Source organism: Denticeps clupeoides, chromosome 12 (assembly GCF_900700375.1).
Source record: "Denticeps clupeoides chromosome 12, fDenClu1.1, whole genome shotgun sequence".
Taxonomy (NCBI): domain Eukaryota; kingdom Metazoa; phylum Chordata; class Actinopteri; order Clupeiformes; family Denticipitidae; genus Denticeps; species Denticeps clupeoides.
In genome coordinates this window covers 17,258,312-17,278,705 of record NC_041718.1, presented here as the reverse complement: position 1 = coordinate 17,278,705, position 20,394 = coordinate 17,258,312, and the positions used below count along the sequence as shown (strand labels likewise).

The following is a 20,394-nucleotide window of genomic DNA, read 5'->3' as shown; positions in this document are numbered from 1 at the left end:
ACAGGCCAAAAGTCTGGAAACACCTTCTCATTTAATGTGTTTTTTCTTTATTTTCATGACCATTTATGTTGGTAGATTCTCACTGAAGGCATCAAAACTATGAATGAGCACATGTGGAGTTATGTACTCAACAAAAAAAGGTGAAATGACTGAAAACATGTTTTATATTCTAGTTTCTTTGCTCTGATTACTACTTTGCACACTCAAGAGGTCGTCACCTGAAATGCTTCTCCAACAGTCTTGAAGGAGTTCCCAGAGGTGTTTAGCACTTGTTGGGGTCCAGCTCACCCCAAACCATCTGGATTGGGTTCAGGTCCGGTGACTGTGGAGGCCAGGTCTCCACTTTTTGTTAAGTACAGAACTCCACATGTGTTCATTCATAGTTTTGATGCCTTCAGAGATAATCTACCAACGTAAATGGTCATGAAAATAAAGAAAACACATTGAATGAGAAGGTGTGTCCAGACTTTTGACCTGTACTGTACATACACGCATGCAAAAGGCGACACAGCCTGACAGGAGGTGGTTTTTAAGGGTTGGGAGGCAGGTACTACCTGGAGCTGCCATGCGGCGCCCGGCACCCACCACCAAACTAATTACCTGAGCACGGCGAGGGGAGAGCGGTTCGCCCACCACTTCCTGATCCTCACAGCTCTGTCAAGGTGAGCCGAGCATTCTGGGACGCTGGGGTCAGATTGTCCTCGCTAGGCCACTCCCCGTCTGAGCTTCTCTCCAACACTTGTCACAGTTTCGAAGCCCCGGTCGGTGAAGGCCACAAGATAAAACTGTCTGGAGAGCTTCGATATGCACTTGGGCATTATTATAGGCGTGATGGCGGTTCTGTGGTTGGAGGTCTTATAATTAGAATTGAAGTTCCACCCAAGTTCAAATTATTGGACACTCTTAAGGTGGACAGGCCTTAAGGTACCAACAACCAGCCCGGGCCAGCCACCTACATGTTGAGGCGCATGAGGACATCCTGAGCACATGAGGAAGGACAGAGAGGGTCCGTCCTGTACGGCTGCGCAGGGCCAGGAAGGGGACGAAGCGAGGCGGCAGGGGGAAAATGTTCAGAAAATAGCCGAGATGGCTTTTTCATACCGCGGCCGTGCCATTTTGGGGAAAGAGTGTAATTTTAAAGCGATACCTCATGTCTGGTGTGACGCCGGGCACACAGGCGGGGGAAGTCGCGAGGCTCGCTGGCCCCGAATCTGAGGGGCCCTGCGTCACTTTCGGATGATATAAGTAATGGGTAGGTGTGAATATGTCCAGCGCGGCGGCTTTTCTGCTTGGCTTGTGGCACCGGGAACTGAAACCACCCCGTGCCGCGGGCGCACAGTCAAGCACCGGGGAGGGACGGAGGGAGGGTTCCACCCCCGCCCCCCCACCCGGCCCGTGCTGTCGCCACCCTGCCTCCCCCCGGAGTGCCGTGTCCCACTGACGCCACACGCTGCTCCCTTCCCCCGAAAACCACTTCAAACGGCCCCATCAAAGCGCCATCGCCAGCAAACCTTCTGCTTCGACTTAATGCCGCTCTAATCCCAGTCACAGGGCCTGCTTTCCTCTTGTGATATGCATCAAAGATCCTCTTAAACTAAAAGTTTTGCTTTTTAAACCCGTTTTTCTTTTTCTTTTTTTTCCCCCCGACTTGCTGATTGTGGGCTCCCCCCCTCACCCTCCATTCCTTTATTTCTGATTCTCTTTTTTTTTCATGCCTCTGCCCACTTTCTCAGCCTCTTTCTGCTCTCTGATGGAGTCGTCGTCGGTAATGACACGCACACTCGTCGAGTCCTGCAGCGGGAGAGTGTGTCGTACTGCTGCCTGCGCGCTTCGTGTCACTTGTTGACTGTTAAGGCGTCGGCTGGAGTTCACCAACGCGACGCACACGCACAGCACACGTTTCTGTCAAATGCGCACGTTTGGCAGACGGGGGTGGGTCACCATACACAGTCGTCCCACACTGGACTTTACAATGGAAGTCGTGTCAGATGTGAGTGCCAAGTTTAGAATTCCATATATATTCATACAGCGGATATTCAGATATGATTCTGTTCATTTCACCAGTGTTCCGTTTTTTTTTTCTTTTTAGTTCCGTAATCACACTATTACGTTTTAATGACTTTAGTGAAAAGTCTTTAAAATAGGGCCCAGTGGGATTCAAATTCAATTCATTAAAATTTCTGTCCTGACCAGCAGATGGGGCTAAGTCCATTATAAAAGCATATTCAGCTCTAATGGGGTAACAGTGCAGCCAATACGCATTCTAAAAACAGGCTGTTAACAAATTATGAACTTAATTGCCTTCCTTAAAGGGGGCTTCTTATCGTGCAAATGTGATTCATGCTTGATGTTCGTATTGGAGGAAAACCCATATACTGTCTTGTCTCAGACCATTTTAGGGATTTAACCTCAGACTTGTGTTTTTTTTTTTGTGTGTGTGTGTGTTTGATTCAGTACACACACACAGAGAGAGATAAGGCTAAGACTATATACATATATATACTATACTATACTATACTCTATATATATATATATATATATATGTATATATATGTGTGTATATATATGTGTGTGTGTGTGTGTGTGTGTGTGTGTGTATATATATATATATAATTTGTATTTATTTTTTGATGCCCCTGTATCGATACAATATCACCACATAAAATTTTGCGAATACTGCTGTATATTTTAGGATATTTTATGTGGTGACATTGAATCGATACAGGGACATCTATATTGATATTTTTGAATACAAAATGAAAATTGCCGTTTTGTAAATGAATACTGGCCTTTTTTTTTTGGTGAAAAGGTATATTATATTGGGCAACATTTTTTAATAAATATGTTTAGCATTGTACAAAAAGGCTCTAAAATAGACCTATATCTCACATTCACTGTTATAGGGTGGTTTTAGCCCAGTGGGTAACGCACTCGCCTTACTACCGCACTCGCCTTACTAAGTGGGTAACCCCACTTACTACCATTGTGTCCCTGAGCAAGACACTTAACCCTCAGTTGCTCCGGAGGGGGACTGTTCCTGTAACTACTGATTGTAAGTCGCTCTGGATAAGGGCGTCTGATAAATGCCGAAAATGTATATAGTGGATTATGCTTTTTATATTACAATCCGAACAACAACACTGCCGTAGAGCAGTTTGCGTTCATGGACTCTTTGTAGCCTGAGAACAAGAACAGACTCTTGGAAGAGTTTACAGCTTGTGGTGAAATGAAGGTAGTGTGTAATTTTTTTACGATGTTTAACTTCCAGCTTTGTGCCGAGTGCTGGTTAATATGAGGCTTTGTGTGAAGACACTGATGCGTCGGGGTCCAATTTGATGATTCAGTGTTAAAATTCCTTTTTAACTGGCCAAAAAAAAAAAGAATTCCCAAAGCGACCGGCTCACCGCTACAGATACCAGGCATACTTGTTAAAACCTCTGGACTAATTTCTCAAAGCGCGGAACAGGCTGTTGCAGTGGGGCGGGCAGCAACCAACTCTCACGTTATACTGCCGCTGGGCTCCAAGCGAGGCTCTATTTAGAGGGCCCTATTAAAACTTCAAAACTTTTTGTGCCGCTTAGAATGTTTTAATATTGGAGGGCCACCACCGTGCGGTTTGTACAAATGTACAAAATAAAGAGCCACATCAGAAAGCCTGGAAGACGCAGCAAACATTTCGAGAGAGCAAAACAAATTTTGGGGGAAAACAGGGGTATTTATAGTGTGGTGTGTGAGAAGGAGGATGATGAAGCGGAGTCGGGTGTTGATTGCCTGTGTGGTATGTGTGTATATTATATACGTATGTGTTGGGCGCCTATGGGCTGGGTGTATGTGTTCACTTCACTGTGCGTGCGAGTGTGTTTTGTATGTGTTTCTGTGCGTGTGTGAGGTATATCTCTTATATCTATTGGGTGGGTGAATATTAGACACCGTGAGGAAATGGCACCTGCAGTGCTGGTATGAGTGTGTGCATGTAGATTGTGGCATATGTGCATGTGTTCATGAGTATGGCATGTTGAGGTTATGTGTTGCATTATCATAAATTGATCTGTGTAGGTTGCTTCCATGGTACGAGTTTATGCATATGTATGCAGACATATGCATTCATGTGACTTAGGCATGTGTGTATATGGTATGTTATAATACAGATCTCTTGCACACTACACACACACACATATATATAGATAGATATACAGTATATACACTGTAACTGTGTATATATTTATGCGTATGCATGTGGATGGATACTATGTATAATAGTGCATTTGTGCTTGTTTGTGTGTGTGTGTGGGTGTGTGTGTGTGTGTGTGTCACCCACAGCACCGTTTGTGCTCTCCTGTCCCTGTCTTCTCACAGCTCAGATGTGAGGCGGGGCGGAGCCACTGAACCACAGGGCCGCGCCTGGCCTGGCCTGGCCTGACTTCCACAGGCCGCCTCCCTCAGTCTCCCCGGGTCTTTAAGGAGACCCAGACAGACCTCGGCGAGGGAGATGCAGAAAGCGAAACCGACTTTTTCCTGTTTTTAATTAAGTGATAGGTGAAAACAAGCATTTCCTGGCAATCCCGGCCGTGAACAGTCAACAGTAAACAGCGCGAAGCTCAGCAGCTACATCTGCACCAGTTGACTCACATTTTCACAGCGGCAAATGTCTCGCTAGTCAAAAAACACCCTGTGCCACAGGTACCAAACCATCAGTGGGCTTCATTTTCTACACGTGCCCCAAATACACAGCGCTGCATCATTCAAATCAGTAAAACATGCACACTTAAAATAACACACACCTGAAAACACACACACACACAGTCTGTATGGTGGAAAGCTGCTCTGTTGTCACCCTTGGGCCCTGCCAGCCAGCAGCAGGCACCGGGGCCAGGACTGGCGGGCTGGTATCAGTGTCTGCCATCGCTCGATCGTATCAGTATTATGTTCCATTAGTGTTTTTTTGGTTTTTTTCACCATTCAAACTCTTACTTTGTGATCTCAATAATTAAAGAGACAAAGGAGACAATGGAGACTAGTCAGAATATATTGCAACTTTTGAAGATTTTTTTAACAACTTTGTCATGGTGCGTCTGTTCTGAAACTGAATACCTGATCTGAAGAAAATCGCGATCGTAGCTTTTGCGTTACCATTAGCATGATAGTCTTGCATTTCTTTTTGTACATGTTTGTACATTGCATAATTATATGTTTATTACATTAACATTCTTAGACATATACGGTTCGAATCTGTACTTCACCCTGCTAATTGCATTGAAACGTCCAGCGGTTTTCCGGCTTGCGCGTATCTCGTACGTGAGAAAAAGATAGGTATGAGTTATTTAAAAAGTGGAGAGATGGGTAGACCTGATATTGATGAACTGTACTTAACATGAAGAGGGGGTGAAAAGGTGACAGTTGTGAATGGCTTGAGGAGATAAAAAGTAATATAATTAAAAAACAATTTTTTTTAAAGTTTAGGTCAGAAAATTAGAAAGGCACAGTTAAATGTTCCCATCCGTGTGCACTCAATGGCTGAGGATTGAAAAATAAAAACCAAACCCTTGTAATTAGGAACTGCAAAACTGACCTCAGATCAGGGAAGCCACACGTGAGGCACTGGGACTTGTAGTTCAGTCTGTGACACCATTTTGCCCCGCGCCACTGTGAGTGTCACTGCAAAGGCGCAGCACACCAGGAAAGTGTAAAAGTTCTCATGAGAGTGAAACAGAGACGTTCAGCAATGGCAGCTATACAGTACGATTGTCGGTTCATTAATGCATCACCATCACATTTGATGTGCAACGAAGACGGCCTATCAGACGCCTTGCTGTATTATGAAATGATGTCCCCGCTTTTATGTTATTACAAGATGAAGCGTGCATCAGGGGTGATGGTTGACCGGCAGAAGTCTTGTGTCCTTTGTTGGTGCATGGGGGAAATCCCCTTCGGCCACCTCCACCCCGCCATTTGAATTGAGTGTGTGTGACGGTGGGGGGGTGGGGAGGCACATACATACATTTACTCTCACAGTCCAAAACACACGCACAGAAAAAACACAAATGTGCAAAGTGTATGTGCTCGACACATCTTGCGGGGTGTGCAGTGATCACATTGAATGATAAGACCCCTGTGCAGGACCGCGATCAAATGAGTCATGCAAGCGGCGTAGCAGAGCAGCACATTGTGCAGATCAGGACCCGGTTTTTACCAGCTGGGGTCACATATCAACTTCAGGGTCTTATTTTTTAGGGTCGGTATTCCATACTCTCAGAAACTGGTGGGTTGGAAATCTCTTTTTATACTCATTGACAGGGACATATTATTATAAATTCTAATAATGTACAAAATGAATAGAGCAATGTGGACGACGATGTTAAATGACATGAGCATGATGGCTGGGAATGATTAAGACAGAGACACACACATAGACAACGTTTGGCTTTATGTATTTGTGAGGATAATAAATGTGTAAAAAAAATGCAATAACGTTAATGTTAATGTAATAATAATGTGCTTTATCTTTTTATATAACCCTATCCCCCAAATTCCCTTAAGCAAATTAAACCAATATAAATAAGATTTTTTTCCTGTCTTGTGAGGACATTTTTGAACACTAACACACACACATGCGTCAAATCAAATAAATGCTGCGCAAATAACACAGTCACATAAAAAAAGTTACATCAACCCATCAATCACATCATGCTGTAGGTGTTTGTGTGTGTGTGTGTTTGCCGTGTATTCACACTCACACCACTCTGCATGCTGTGCACAGCAACCAGTCGTACATTCCAAACACACGGCCCACACACTCACATTTTTACACATAACGTACTGCTGAGCAGCCACAATACACACACGCGCGACACACTTAAACGTCACACTCACACTTCAACTTCCAGTTTCATTAGTTTTGCTTTTATTCTTAATCTGCTGATGTTTTGTACTATTTATATACTAAATATATACTATTATATATTGTGTTCATCAGTCACGTTAACCGAACTAGTGGCACCGCAGTGAAAATTAGTTATTAAGTCAGGGATTTAAAAATGTTCATGGTCATAAAAATCAACACTAAAACACTAAAATGAAGCAGTATTTGTGTGTGTGTGTGTGTGTGTGTGTGTGTGTGTGTGCGTGAGCTACAGATGTCACAGATATGAGTGGGAGGTGTTTGCACTTAGATGTGGCGCATCTGAGTCATTGTTAGAATGTCAAAATAGCGACGTCGAATAATCCAGCTCATGCCTGGCGGCGCGTTCGGCTCCGATCCACCGGCCGCGTTCTGCCCGGACCGACGCCCGGAGGGGCCCACAAGGTACGGTCCGCTCTCTTTACACCGAAATCGTTCTCCACGCCGTCATCTGTCAGAAGGCCTGCCCGTGTGTCACAGAGAACGGCCCTAAAAGTGAACGCCGTGGTTTCTGTTTTTTGGCTGCATCTCTCAGATGCTTAAAAAGTTACAAAAAAAAAAAAAAAACTGTACTTTTTATTGTTAAGTTATGTGTTGTTTAGCAACGGTCTTATTTTTCTTAAAATAACCAAGATTAGACAAATTCAAAGAATCGTAAAGAAAGACAAAGTGAAAAAAGAGAATGGAAATATGAAAGCAACATAATAGAAACAGGGGTTTTGGGTTTTCTGAACGTCCTTTGCTGAGTGAGCCGCTGTAGTCAACGTTTAGGGAAAGACAAAATCACTTTCCCGTCACGTGCATTTTTTTATGAAAAAGCAGAAAATAGGTTTTAAAGTCACAGTCGTGCAGTATAATTGCAGGTGTTTCAGTTTTTCTTTTTTTCATGTTGTGGATTTCCTTTCCTGAGCTGCGTCAGATCGACCCTCTGACCTCCACTTACACTGCGCTAAAATAAATAAAAAGACCCTTTTCAACACGCCATTGAAATGATTACTTATAATTATCTGGAAAAATATCAGACGTTCATACATCCTGTGGTGACATTTACATATATTTTTTTTCACCTCTCAAAAAAAATCAAAAGGACGTGCCAAACATATGCACTCGGCTGACAAGGAGTTAATAGAAATGTTTAAAAAATTTTATGACATTTTTTTGGCCATCGCTTAATGACATTGTGCAGCTCATCATTTTTTATGTGTGGAATATGCGTAGACCGAGTGTGTCTGTGACTGTGTCGACTGCATGTGATGCAATAAAATCAAAGTTGATATCACGCTAAATAATTCAGACTAAATCTTGAATTCCCCCAGTGGTTCCTGTAGGGAACGTGGGTAATTTTTTATTAGATTTGTGAGTATTTTAAGCCGTAAACCCACCTAAAGTGCAAGGTCGTACAGGGCCATATTGCTATATTAATCACTGGGGTCATAAATGTAATGAATCTAATGAATATTTTAGGCGGTTGACGTCAGTTTTGGTATGAAACAGCTCCATCTAAAGTGTGTGACGGCTGATGACGGTGGCTGGAATGACTACACCCACTGGAAGGTGGAGAAATTTTGCATTGTCAGTGTTAGTTGTCAGTCATCACACACAAACACACACTCACACACACACGTGGGAACACACTGATGCTGGAGAGGCGTGTGAATGGGACCAATCTGTCGCCTGCTCCCCTGCTCGCCTCCTGGCACGTCCGACTCATCCCCATCCATCCCCAACACTCATCAACCCCCCCCCGCCCGCCACCAACCTCCAGCCCCCTGCGCTGTTCAAAGATTTATTGGATCTGCGCAAATAAAAGACTCTGTGAAGAATGCACACACAATCCAAATAAATAAATCAAGCGCACAGATAATGAAAGCCATCCGCGGCACGATGGGAGTTTAATGACAGCACATGCGGAGCAGTGTCACTCTCTGCCACGGCACACGGAATTAAAGGCAATTTGGCCGCGGTGCCGTGCGGGTCTGGTTCTGGTTTAGGCCCGGGAGGGGGGTTCTGCGGGGATGAGGGAACGACTAAAGCGGCGTATATATATATATATATATCCAGACCTGATCACGTCACATCTTGCCTTGCTCAAAACTCAAAAACCTTCCTGAATCACAGAGCTGGGCGCAAAGGTGGTAGTAGCCTAGTGGGTAACACACTTGCCTATGAACTAGAAGACCCAGGTTCAAATCCCACTTACTACCATTGTGTCCCTGAGCAGGACACTTAACGCTAAATTGCTCGGGGGGGGACTGTCCCTGTAACTACTGATTGTAAGTCGCTCTGGATAAGGCCGTCTGGTAAATGCTGTAAATGTAAAGTTGCCGGAAGCGTGGTAGCAGGGGCCTGGAATGAACTTTGACCTGCTTACATAACATTCTGGTTAAGTATCTTCAGCGCCTGGTCATTGCCGAGTCTGTTTGTGTGTTTGTCGATGGGAACCGAACACTGTTGGTCTCCTCTGTTGGTCTGCAGTGTCAGAGTGCAACTACTCATCAGATGCTTCTCACAGCCCCACCGGCCGCAGCGCCGCTTACTCACCTTCGCGTTATACGTCAACGTGGACGTCTGTTCCGTTTCCATTACAAACCACGACATGGGTGGTGGGGGGGTGGGAGCAGAAACAGACGCTGCTGCTTCCTTTCCCTCTCACATTCGCCGGAGAGGCTGTAAAGAAGCGGCACATGCCACCGCTGACGTGCTGCGCCACGCCACTTTCACTGCTTAAACTTCATCCGTCAACATTTTGGTACGTCTTATTTCTGTTTGCCGTGATTATGAACACGCATGTTTCGGTTAATGCAGCTTGGACTGTAGTGCGACACTCGCCCATACCGCAGCAGGTGAACATGGGTTACAATTGACACGACAATGAAGCCTTTTAAATGAATAAATCATCTACAATTAAGCCATTATTATTACACTGGCACATAGAGGCCTTTGGCGATAAACAGGCACATCTATCATATTATGCACAGTGTAAGAATTAATACATAATAAACAGTACATTTTAAAAGAACTTCCCTTTGGTGAGCAGACATATTATTTACATAGAAGTCCGTTAGGACAGATTTTTTTGTTATGATAAAAAAACATGGGATATTAAATAACACTAAGATGTAAAGGACTGAGCTGCCGTTTGGGAACGATTAGATAAAATCAGAGTCAACATGTGTTTGTTATTGTCATACGGTGTCCTTATAACATAAAAAAAAAGACACAGGGATTCATAATTTACCAACAATTTCAGAAATAAGGGTGACCATAGAAAACAGGGCTTTGAAATTGCGGCGTATGTGAAATTCTAGACAGCAGCAGTGCTCTGCTTGCGTATTTTCTGTACCACAATGTAAAATGTTTCTGAGCGAATGAGTGAAATCTCGCTCGCGCTCCCACTCATTTACTTACAAAGGTTATAAAAGGAGAAAAGCGGTGTGTATTTCTGTGTGTGTTGTTTCACAACCTCTCCGAACCCTTGTGCATTCCTGCCAGACTGATAAAAACCATCCTGACATTTATCAGCAAATACGCAGTAAAAGCGTAGAGTGGGATGGCGAATCAAGCCAGCATTTTACTTACAGTGAGGGTGTGTGACCCTGTTACGTATCGGAACGTCACAACTCCTACTTGTAAATATGCATACGTGCATACATGTTTGCACATGACAGATTTGGTCAAGAAAGCAATAAATGTTGATAATTATATATATATACGTTTTTATTCTTAAAATCCACACACTCAAAGGAAAAAAAAAACCTGTGGGTCTGGATTTACTACAGACAATTGAATAGTAAAGCCCTTATTTAAAAGAAAATAAAAACTCTGTTTAACTGAACAACAAATAAGCAAAAATAATATAAAAAGTGTACATTTATTTTGGAAGGTCACAGTGGGTTCCCCAAAAATTATTTTGATTTGTTGTTAGTCTCTCACGTTGCAAAATCATCAAACTTTAGTGTTGCATTTCATACTCACTAAGGAGACTATGCAGAATTAGGGTTTTAGTATTTAATGCAGCAGAATCGAATGTTTCTTTGGCCAAAAACCCTTGTGGTGAAATTTACAAGGCTTCCTTCCTATTTTTTCCCCCCAAAATAGTGTTTTAAGCAGCAGCTTTCACACCTGAAGATTGCATGAAAGATTACCTGTAACATCTCACAAATGAGCGAGGGTTTTATCTTTCTCGCCAGCTTCCTCTGCACATTATCGATCATTAAAAATGTCTTTTCCATTTAAGGTCAGCTAGGTGAACTTCATGAATTCTGTTGTCTGTGCGTTTGCAGTTGACATCGAGAGGGCGAGTTCTCTCGGCTCAGAGGGCGAGGACGATGTGGCATTCTGGGGAATGGAGGCCCAGGACGCTCCCGAGCTCCAAGATAAGACGAGTCTGACCCCCAGCGAGGGGACGGAGCCTGGCAGCCCCGCCCACTTCCCACGACCCCAGAGCCTGAGTCCAGGAGAGGGTCGCTGGGCAGAGGGGGATGCCCCTGCTGTCATCTCTACCCCTGAGGATGGACATAGGAGCTCACAGAGCTACAGTAAGTACAAAATGTATATTCATTTTGTTGGAATATTTTTTTTTAAGCCAAAGGGAATCTTGGCCTGGTTTGGCCTCAGACGCTGGCAATGTTCAGATGACATTCTTGAAGCCGTGCCGATTGTCTATGCTCTTTGATACGCACTCTCCTTCTCTGAGCATGACACAGGTTCCATGCCCACAATGTCACAGCCCTCCGTCACTTCAAAAGTCTGTTTTGCAGTCAAAACCCAGCATTCAGTGCTTTCCATTTTATTTAATGGAGATGAAAGGGCAACACTGCTCACAGTCCCTCCTCCCCCTCCTCTCGTCGTCTCTCTCCCGCTATCTGTCGCGAGCGAGTGGGACGCGATGGAGGCGAAGCCGTGTTTTTAACTGCGCTGAACCACGCCGACTCTTCCCTGGCCACATGAAAAAGGCTGGGAATATGATGCCCACATCTGCAAACATTTGCTGAACGTTCCGCAAAAAGTCACAGCACAATGCGGTGCGGCTCGAATTCCCAGAGAAAACATGTTGGCTTTGCATTACAGCATTTCTCGGCTTTTCGTTCGCCGGAGCCAGGAGCTCTGGATTAACGCAGATTTTCAGCTACATTGGCATTTCTGTCATCAGCCCCATCTTTCTTTGATAATTTTCTTTTCCTTTGGCAAAAGTGAATTCACCTTGAAGGCTCTGCAGGATCAAACAACAACTCTTGATCGCCCCGTGCAATTTACACTGCTTGCTTTTTGCAAAAGCCTCAAAACAATGCTGTAGTTTGGGGTCAAGGTTGGTTGCATTACGGCCGCTGGGGACCAGCACTGGTCACTGACAGTTGGGTATCGTCTGTATGTCTGAAGCTCAGGCTGAAGGACAAGGTGCGCTGGAAGATCTGGCTCGCTATGACCTCCTGGTTCAGCTGAGGAAGGCTTCTCACCCAGCCAACCCTCCCGAGCAGCAAGTGCAGAACGGCGGCCCTGCAATGTACCACGTCCGTGACACCACGCCACCCACATGCTGGTCACCAGGGACATGTGAGTCTCCCCGTGGTGAAGGTGAAGTCCCAAAACTTTACAAAGGGTGCCCCCAAATGTCATTTGCCATTGCAGCCATTGACAGCAGGATGCATTCCCCTGCAAAATTATTTTCATAAAAAAAGTTCAAGAGAAAAAGTTTTCAGGTCTTAGAAGTAAGACTTGTTCCCAGTAGCGTCGCTTTATATCACAGTTACGGTCGAAACGCTCAAGGTGCAGCAGTCTTCAGATATACAGTCGTGTGTGTTCACCACTTCTCTTTTTTTATCGATTTCCAGATGGAGCTCCTCTCAGCCCCACGGCCATTGAGCCCATGCTGGCATGCCCGTATTGCTGCCGTACCTACCGCAACAAAGCTTCGCTTAGAGAGCACACCAAGTTCTGCCATGAGAGGGAAGCAGGGACCAGCATCTGTGGCTACGCTGCCTCCTACAGGACACAGATGGAACGTCAACTGGCTTTGCACAACCAGGCTCAGGACAAGGTGAGGGTCCATTGGTTTCGGTTGTGTGAAGTCCAACAGGTGGACTTGCAACAGCATCGCGAAGACCACAGTTCTTGAGATCCATGGCCCTGCCCAATCAGAATCTGACTTGGGTTCTTGTGTGCTTGCAGCTTGTTTCTGACCAGTCGATGGAGAACAGGAAGTTCAAATGCACGCAGTGTGGCAAGGCGTTCAAATATAAACACCATCTCAAGGAGCATGTGAGAATTCACAGTGGTGAGACACTCATATGAACTCTGCAGCTAAAAGGATTACCAAATATGGAACTTCTGCAGGCTACTGAGTCATGAAAGCTGTGTCTAAAATGACATTTTTCCTTTTAGGTGAAAAGCCATATGAATGCTCCAACTGCAAGAAGCGGTTTTCCCACTCCGGCTCTTACAGCTCCCACCTCAGCAGCAAGAAGTGCCTTAATGGCTCAGGAGGCGTGGGGGGGTCCTTCAATGGCCACGCCAACCCAACGTACATCCTGTCATCTCACACGTCTCCGCCTGTGGCTGGAGCTCGTAATGCTGGAAAGTGCTTCCCATATACCACATCAGGCCTGGATTGTCATCCAGTCCAGTCGCCTACAGACCACGCCCTGTCTCAGGATCCTGGTGTGGCCACATTGAGAGGCCCAGACCTCAGCAGGCTTTGGGACCCCACAGCGGAGGTCTCCCTCAGGGCTAGTGTTTTCAAGGGCACCACCATTCTGCCATACCTGCAGTCTGGAGGTAAGTTTGAACACCTCCTGCAGCAGATGCTGAGGAGGGAGGTTCAGCAGGAAGATGTAGAAAGCACCCTTAGAGAGGAGGAGAAGGGAGGGCGGGAAACCAGGGGCTCTGCGGAGAAGGGCAGGCTGACAGTGGCTGGAGTGACAGTTGGGGTGACATGTCGCTGGTGCTCCCAACTGTTCCCCAATGCTGCCGTGCTGCTGCAGCACGAACGCTACCTCTGCAAAATGAACAAAGACACGGAGGTGACTGAGGTGCCACAGGCCAAAGAAAGCTCTCCCCTCAATTTTTCCAGGCCATCTCCTAGTGCCCAGGACCCCCCAAAGACTCCTACCAATGGCTTTTCCAGAGATCGATCCCCCTTACAGGGGACACCATGGCATTCTGTGCCTCAACAGTTATTGGTTGCCCTGCAATCACCAATGCACCTTCATTCAGATGCCATGACTTCACGTCCCTACTGGCCAAACCGTGAGCTCGGCAGTCCTGGCAGTGGTACTCCAGTCAGCCCGTCAAGTCTGGAGTTGCCCGTGACGCCCCTGCAGCAACGTAGACGAGTGCCTTCCTCAGGCTTCGGCTCACCGCTGTGCCTGGACCTGACCGCGATTGCCTCCCCCCATAACAGGCCCACTCCACCCTGCAGAACCCCAGGCTCAGCCAGCTCCCAGAGTGAGCCCTTGGACCTCTCCCTGCCCAAGCCCAAGACTGAGCAGTTCGAACGGGTCTGTAATGGCATGCCACAAGCAGAGGGTCCGCACAGGAGGCTCTCGCCACCCCATCAACTTGTCACGGCCACAGGATACCAGCCATCCACTGCCTTTCCGGGTGTGCCCATGTTTGGCGGATCCATCTACGGTACCTACCCTTTGTTGAGTCCCATGATTCCCGCTGGACTTAGAGGCACGGGGCACGAGGGCGTGCCATCGCTTCCCAACAAGAGAACGGCGCATGACACTGGCTTCCTGTCACCCATGGCCTACATGTTGGAATCAGATGCAGAGTCTGTTCTCAAGAGGATTCATCAAGAGAGACAGACGAGGATGGTAAGGCACACACACACATTACCAAATTGACTTAACTGTGGTCTGTGAATCAAATAATTAGACGGGGTTAGTCATAAAATGTTTAATTATTAGTCATGTAACATTACACGCTTTATCAGTGCCAAGTGCTATTTGCTGACATTTAGGGGGTTTTTTTTATGCTGTGTTTATTTGGCCTCTGCTTCTTGTTTCCTTTGTTTGGTCAGCAGGTTGCATGCTGGGGAATCCCCACACGATTTTTCAAAAGAGTAATTCTGTACTCTCCATCAGACTAGAAAGAGGTTAACGTGTTGGGGGTCGATGTCAATTAGAGCTGTAATGGGGCCTGAAAGGTTAGGTCTGACCCAGCCCGAGCCCAACAGAATCCAGCCCAACACGACCAGTATGGCTTTTTAAAAGCCCGGCATTCTTTATGTGCGCTATGTACGTGTGTACATACAGTCGCGGTCCATATTCTGCCTTCTTTGCGTCGGTTTGCACATACTCCAAAATTAATGGAACTGATACGGATGCAATACCTGCATAATTTTATAGGGGCAGTGTTGCAAAATCTGCACTCAACAGATGACGAATTTTAGATTTATTCAGTTTGCGGCCTCGACACTGACCCCTGGTGGTAAGGAGTACACAATACAGATAACTGTGCACATTCTATTTCACATTCTCAGCATCCATTTTTGCATCTCTCAAAACGTATAACCACGTATAACGGTGGCTTAGAATTGCAAATAACATTTAATAAAACAAATTTACAACATGCATTTGAATTTACCAATCACAAGACAAGCAATTTACAAGCAGCAAATCATGTGGAAAGGATACGTACTATAGACTGGAAGTTTGTGTTTGCTGACTGATCATTTACTGTGCAAACTTGACATGACTTGGCTTGACCCGAGCCTGACTAAAATGACAGAAATTGAACACCACCCGCTCAGGCCAAGATTTACAGCTCTAATGTCAATGTTATTGTTGAATACTTCTGTCACTCCCAGAGTGAAGCCATCAGCATGGGCCTGGACTACCTGTCGGTGATGGAGGAGGGTCTGGAAGGAGACCCGGGTCGGAAGAGGCTGAAGAAGACAGAGGAAGGCCTTTATGCCTGTGACATCTGCGACAAGACGTTCCAGAAGAGCAGCTCACTGCTCCGTCATAAGTATGAGCACACAGGTACGCATTTAACAGTTATGACTCTGTGAGCTTTATATTTCTATATATTATATTTCTATATTTATCTTTACAGCATTTAGCAGACACCCTTATCCAGTGCAACTATTTAGACTTAGTAGTTTACACAGTCACCCTGTATTAAGTATCTTTCTCAGTGAAAGTGATTTTTTTTTTTGTCATTTTGATACACACAAATGTGTCCTCTGCATTTAACTGATCACCTTAGTGAGCACTGGCAGCCACGAAAGGCACCCAGAGAACAATGTGTGGGGACGGTTACTTACTCAAGGGAACCTCAGTGGTTACTCAATAGAACCTTGGTGGTTCAGGATTTGAACTCGTAACTGGAACTTCTTTACCCGCTAAGCTAAGCGGTTTTTGGTGTTTTTCTTTTTTACAAAGCATGACAGTCTGTTCCCCATCCTGCAGGAAAGCGTCCCCATGAGTGCAAGATATGCAAGAAGGCATTCAAGCACAAGCACCACCTTATTGAGCACAGTCGCCTACACTCAGGGGAGAAACCTTACCAGTGTGACAAATGCGGCAAGCGGTTCTCACACTCCGGCTCCTACTCCCAGCACATGAACCATCGCTATGCATACTGCAGCCGGGACGTAGACCTTGACGGCCCTGGAGAGGATGCTCACCTCGGGGAGGAGTCCCAGTACCACGCACCATCTCTGCACCTCAACGCCAGGTCCACGCCAATGCGGCCTCTGGAGGACAACCCGACCTTCCTCAGTGACTCCAGCTTAGACGGGGCACCAGGAGGCACCAAGGAGGATGAGGATGATGAAGAAGAGGATGAGAGTGCCCTCAAGCACCGAGCTCCGATGCAGGGCAATGTGGGCATTCTCAGCCCGGGAAATGAGCTGGGGGAGGGCAGCTTATTGAAGGATATAGAAAGACGATGTGCAGAGACTGATGAAGAGGAGAACCACAACCACTGTGATGAAACCAAAGAAGGGCAGAGTGAGAAAGACCCGGACAATTATGAGGAGGGTCCAAATGCAACAAATGATGAACAGGAGTGATGTGTTGCAGTTAAAACCACGATCCCACCAGGGTCTAGAAATTTCAAATTTGCAGAATACATTTTTACACTCAACGAGTCTCATTTTGTATCATTAGATTTGAACCCAGCCAGACTGGCCCGAGCAGAAGCTGAAGATGCACGTCAAATGCCAATGTGCACATGCTTTGATGGGGACTGATACAGGGCAAAAAGTGACTCATAAAATGACTACAGACTATTTCCAGTTACTCTGAAAATATTTGAAGCCACTTTAAAAAGCCACCAGACCTAAAGTGACCTTAGACACGTGAAGGACAATAGAACTGTCTTGTGCCTCATTTTGTTCAAAACGCCTTACTCAGCAACTGAGCCAAACCAAGATACAGCTAGACAGAAAAAATTCTGGTTTGCAGAAGAGTCCGTCTTATCCATTTTAATTTCAGGGTTATGTTGACGATGCCTCTGTTGGTAGGCAGGTACTTGGTCGAGAGCGAATTAGTCTGCAATGCCAACTTCATGAAAGCCCGGATAGGCTGTGGAGGTACAACTGTTGCACTGTTGCTTATTGAACAGTATTGTGTGTTTACTAGTGTTCTCTTTTATACCGTTTGCTTTGGAGGCAAAAAAAAAGAAAAAATCTAACTGGAAATGCACTGTTGACACTGAATATATGAGATTAGCAGAGGAAGGGATCAGCATGCAGAGGATGAGTCAAGTAAAATTAGGTTAATGATGTGTTCATGACTGGACTTCATTTTAAAGGGCATCATGTGTGAACAGCAGAAATCTCGACGTCAGTTTGCTGTCAGTTCATGCAGAGCTCTTGGGACCATAACATAAATCCTGTTGTCACCAATGAAGGGGAGGACCCAGGCGCAGGGGCTTATACAAATAACAGTTCGTACATATAGGAATCTACTTTGAGGAAGGGGAAGTGGAAACATACAAAACAGCAGCATCATTGCAACAACCACACATACAGCCACCTGACTCAGGCCTGCGGGCGTGGACAACTCGGGATCGGCCCTGTGGACACGCCAGCCATCCTACCGTACATCCTACAACCCCAGCACACAGACTACACACACATACGCCACCGTACACCACCACGCACACACTATGATGTGGACAGCTGCACAAGACTGGCCCCGGAACACTGGTGCAGGTTCTCCTTTAAAGGAGGGACCACAAGTGCAGGGGACCGGAAAGGGCGTGGCCTGCACCGGGACCGGCAATCGCCGGGGTGGATCGTTACAGCATTGCAGTGCAGCACTGCAGCATTTACTGTAACTTTACTGTAATGGTGCTCAAAGCCTCAAGAGTTTGATATTTAAATTCTTGCATTTAATACATTTTAACTCATGCTGGCAAGAGCTCAATATTAATAACACCAAAAAAAAAAAAAAAACAGATGAGAACTATTTTTAGGCCTTTTCCGAAAACAACCTTCCAAATGTTCATTTTCAAATTCAAAAAGAAATGACTGTTACAAATTAAAGTTTGTTATATTTACGTTTGGTCAATTTTTTTTTAAGTCACTTTTCTGTTTTTTTTTTTTACACTTGTGAATACTTCATGTTTGTAATAAATTTGTACATATTTTCAATTAATTTAGTGTGTTTTACTTACTTAAGTGTGCGTCCAAAACTGCGCGTCCAAATGAACTGTAATTATGCATGAAATGTTTGTAACCATGATAGTATTTGAAAGTTTACACCAGTTTAAGAAATGGCTGTGTTAGTACGCATCTATGTAGACGAGTCAGTGGAAATTCCAGTGGCCTCATACTGAACCACTGAAAGCAGCATGAAAGCGTCCCACCCTTCAGCATGCCGAGTCATGACATTTATACTGTGGCCAATCAAAGTAGTGGTGGTAGTAGCCTAGTGGGTAGCACACTCGCCTATGAACCAGAAGACCCAGGTTCAAACCCCACTTACTACCATTGTGTCCCTGAGCAAGACACTTAACCCTAAGTGGCTCCAGGGGGGACTGTTCCTGTAACTACTGATTGTAAGTCGCTCTGGATAAGGGCGTCTGATAAATGCTGTAAATGTACGGACCACCTCCTCCATTGCTTCCCTGTCCAACCTGGGATTCTGAAACCGTGCCTTGAGAGGCCGTGACACACCACTCATTGATATATTGATACCTTTTGGTCGCTTGGGATTGATCAGCACCCAGAACTTGTTCTGAGAAGGCTGTTCAGAGCAGGCACGGTGTTTCCTGTCACCCCCAGCTTCCCTTTGCTCTTCCTGGCACCTTCCCTCACACTGAGCCTCATTTGCATGCTGAGTCACAGCAGACCTAAACCAGTGGACCCTGTAACCCGTGGCCTTGCGATGACATCACCGCACCACGCTCTTGGTGCACACGGTGGCCCATTTGCATGAATGAAGTTGGATGAGGTGGCACGACAGGTGTCAAGAACCTGTGGGTGTAAAAATTCTGATTTCCTCATGCTGGTACAGGCTTTTTCTGTGGTTCTTTATGCATGTGAGAACTCTAATCTCTCAATCTTCATCTTGGCTAGAAACCTTGTAATCACTTTAATAATTATACAACTTCAAACTAGATTGTAACAAAAACATACATTCCTTTATTTTCTTTTTAAATTGTGGTTTTATTGCAGCCAACCATAACTAGTGAATACTAGAAACCCACGTGAGGAGCGCACTTTCACGGCAGCGCGATGAGACTACCTGAAACAGAAATCATTCTAATCGCAGAAACATCTCACATCTAAAGAGCATTTGCTGCCTCTCCACTGCACCGTTGCGGTGGGCTTCAACTCAACATCTTCTCTTGTTAATACACTCGCTGTAATCTGGGCTTCGTCTGACACCTGTTATCCAGACATTTTGAGAAAACGTATATATTTTTGGGCCAACGTGATGCATTGATTCTGCATTAAGTGATGCCAACACAGGCGGTTTTTAGCTCCGCCCAACCCCATGTGTTCCAAGAGTCATTTTCCATGACACTTCTGAACTGTCTTTCTATTTACAGCGTCTATTTCAAATGCATATGAATTATGGTAGTAGCCTAGTGGGTAACACACTCGCCTGTGAACCAGAAGACCCAGGTTCAAATCCCGCTCACTACCATTGTGTCCCTGAGCAAGACACTTAACCCTGAGTGTCTCCAGGGGGGGACTGTCCCTGTAACTACTGATTGTAAGTCGCTCTGGATAAGGGCGTCTGGTAAATGCTGTATTTCAAATGAATATCTGTATTTTATGCTTCCCCATAAATCTGTTTTTCAACTAATAGTAGTAGGTGTTGGAGCCACTGTGTTTTAACTGTTTAATCGTTTAACTGTGCTTACTGTGGTATAAATGGCCAAAATATTGCTGACTGAAAGTGCCTGGTTCTGGAAAACCACACCGAAACTGCCGACGGTTGCAGCAGGAGAGAGCCAAGTGCATGTCTTTTGTGCAACAAGTTTACTTCCTTTAACAGGACTTCAGCATGAGACATTCACAAGTTCACAGA

At 45.4% G+C, this 20,394-nt stretch overlaps 1 protein-coding gene across 3 annotated transcripts; it reads left to right on the top strand.

Annotated features, from left to right (window-relative positions):
- Positions 1 to 7,180: 7,180 nt before the first annotated feature.
- On the top strand, positions 7,181 to 18,338 carry LOC114800664 (zinc finger E-box-binding homeobox 2). 3 transcript variants are annotated; one of them, XM_028998320.1, is made up of 8 exons: positions 7,181 to 7,303; positions 11,182 to 11,436; positions 12,278 to 12,451; positions 12,730 to 12,935; positions 13,067 to 13,172; positions 13,280 to 14,715; positions 15,711 to 15,885; positions 16,315 to 18,338. In XM_028998320.1, the coding sequence occupies exons 2-8, from the start codon at positions 11,244 to 11,246 to the stop codon at positions 16,917 to 16,919; spliced, it is 2,895 nt and encodes a 964-aa protein (XP_028854153.1). In that variant the 5' UTR covers positions 7,181 to 7,303; positions 11,182 to 11,243; the 3' UTR covers positions 16,920 to 18,338. The 3 variants fall into 3 exon arrangements, with proteins under 3 accessions (XP_028854153.1, XP_028854155.1, XP_028854154.1); XM_028998321.1 differs by lacking the exon at positions 7,181 to 7,303 and adding an exon at positions 9,562 to 9,647; XM_028998322.1 differs by lacking the exon at positions 12,278 to 12,451.
- Positions 18,339 to 20,394: the final 2,056 nt, after the last annotated feature.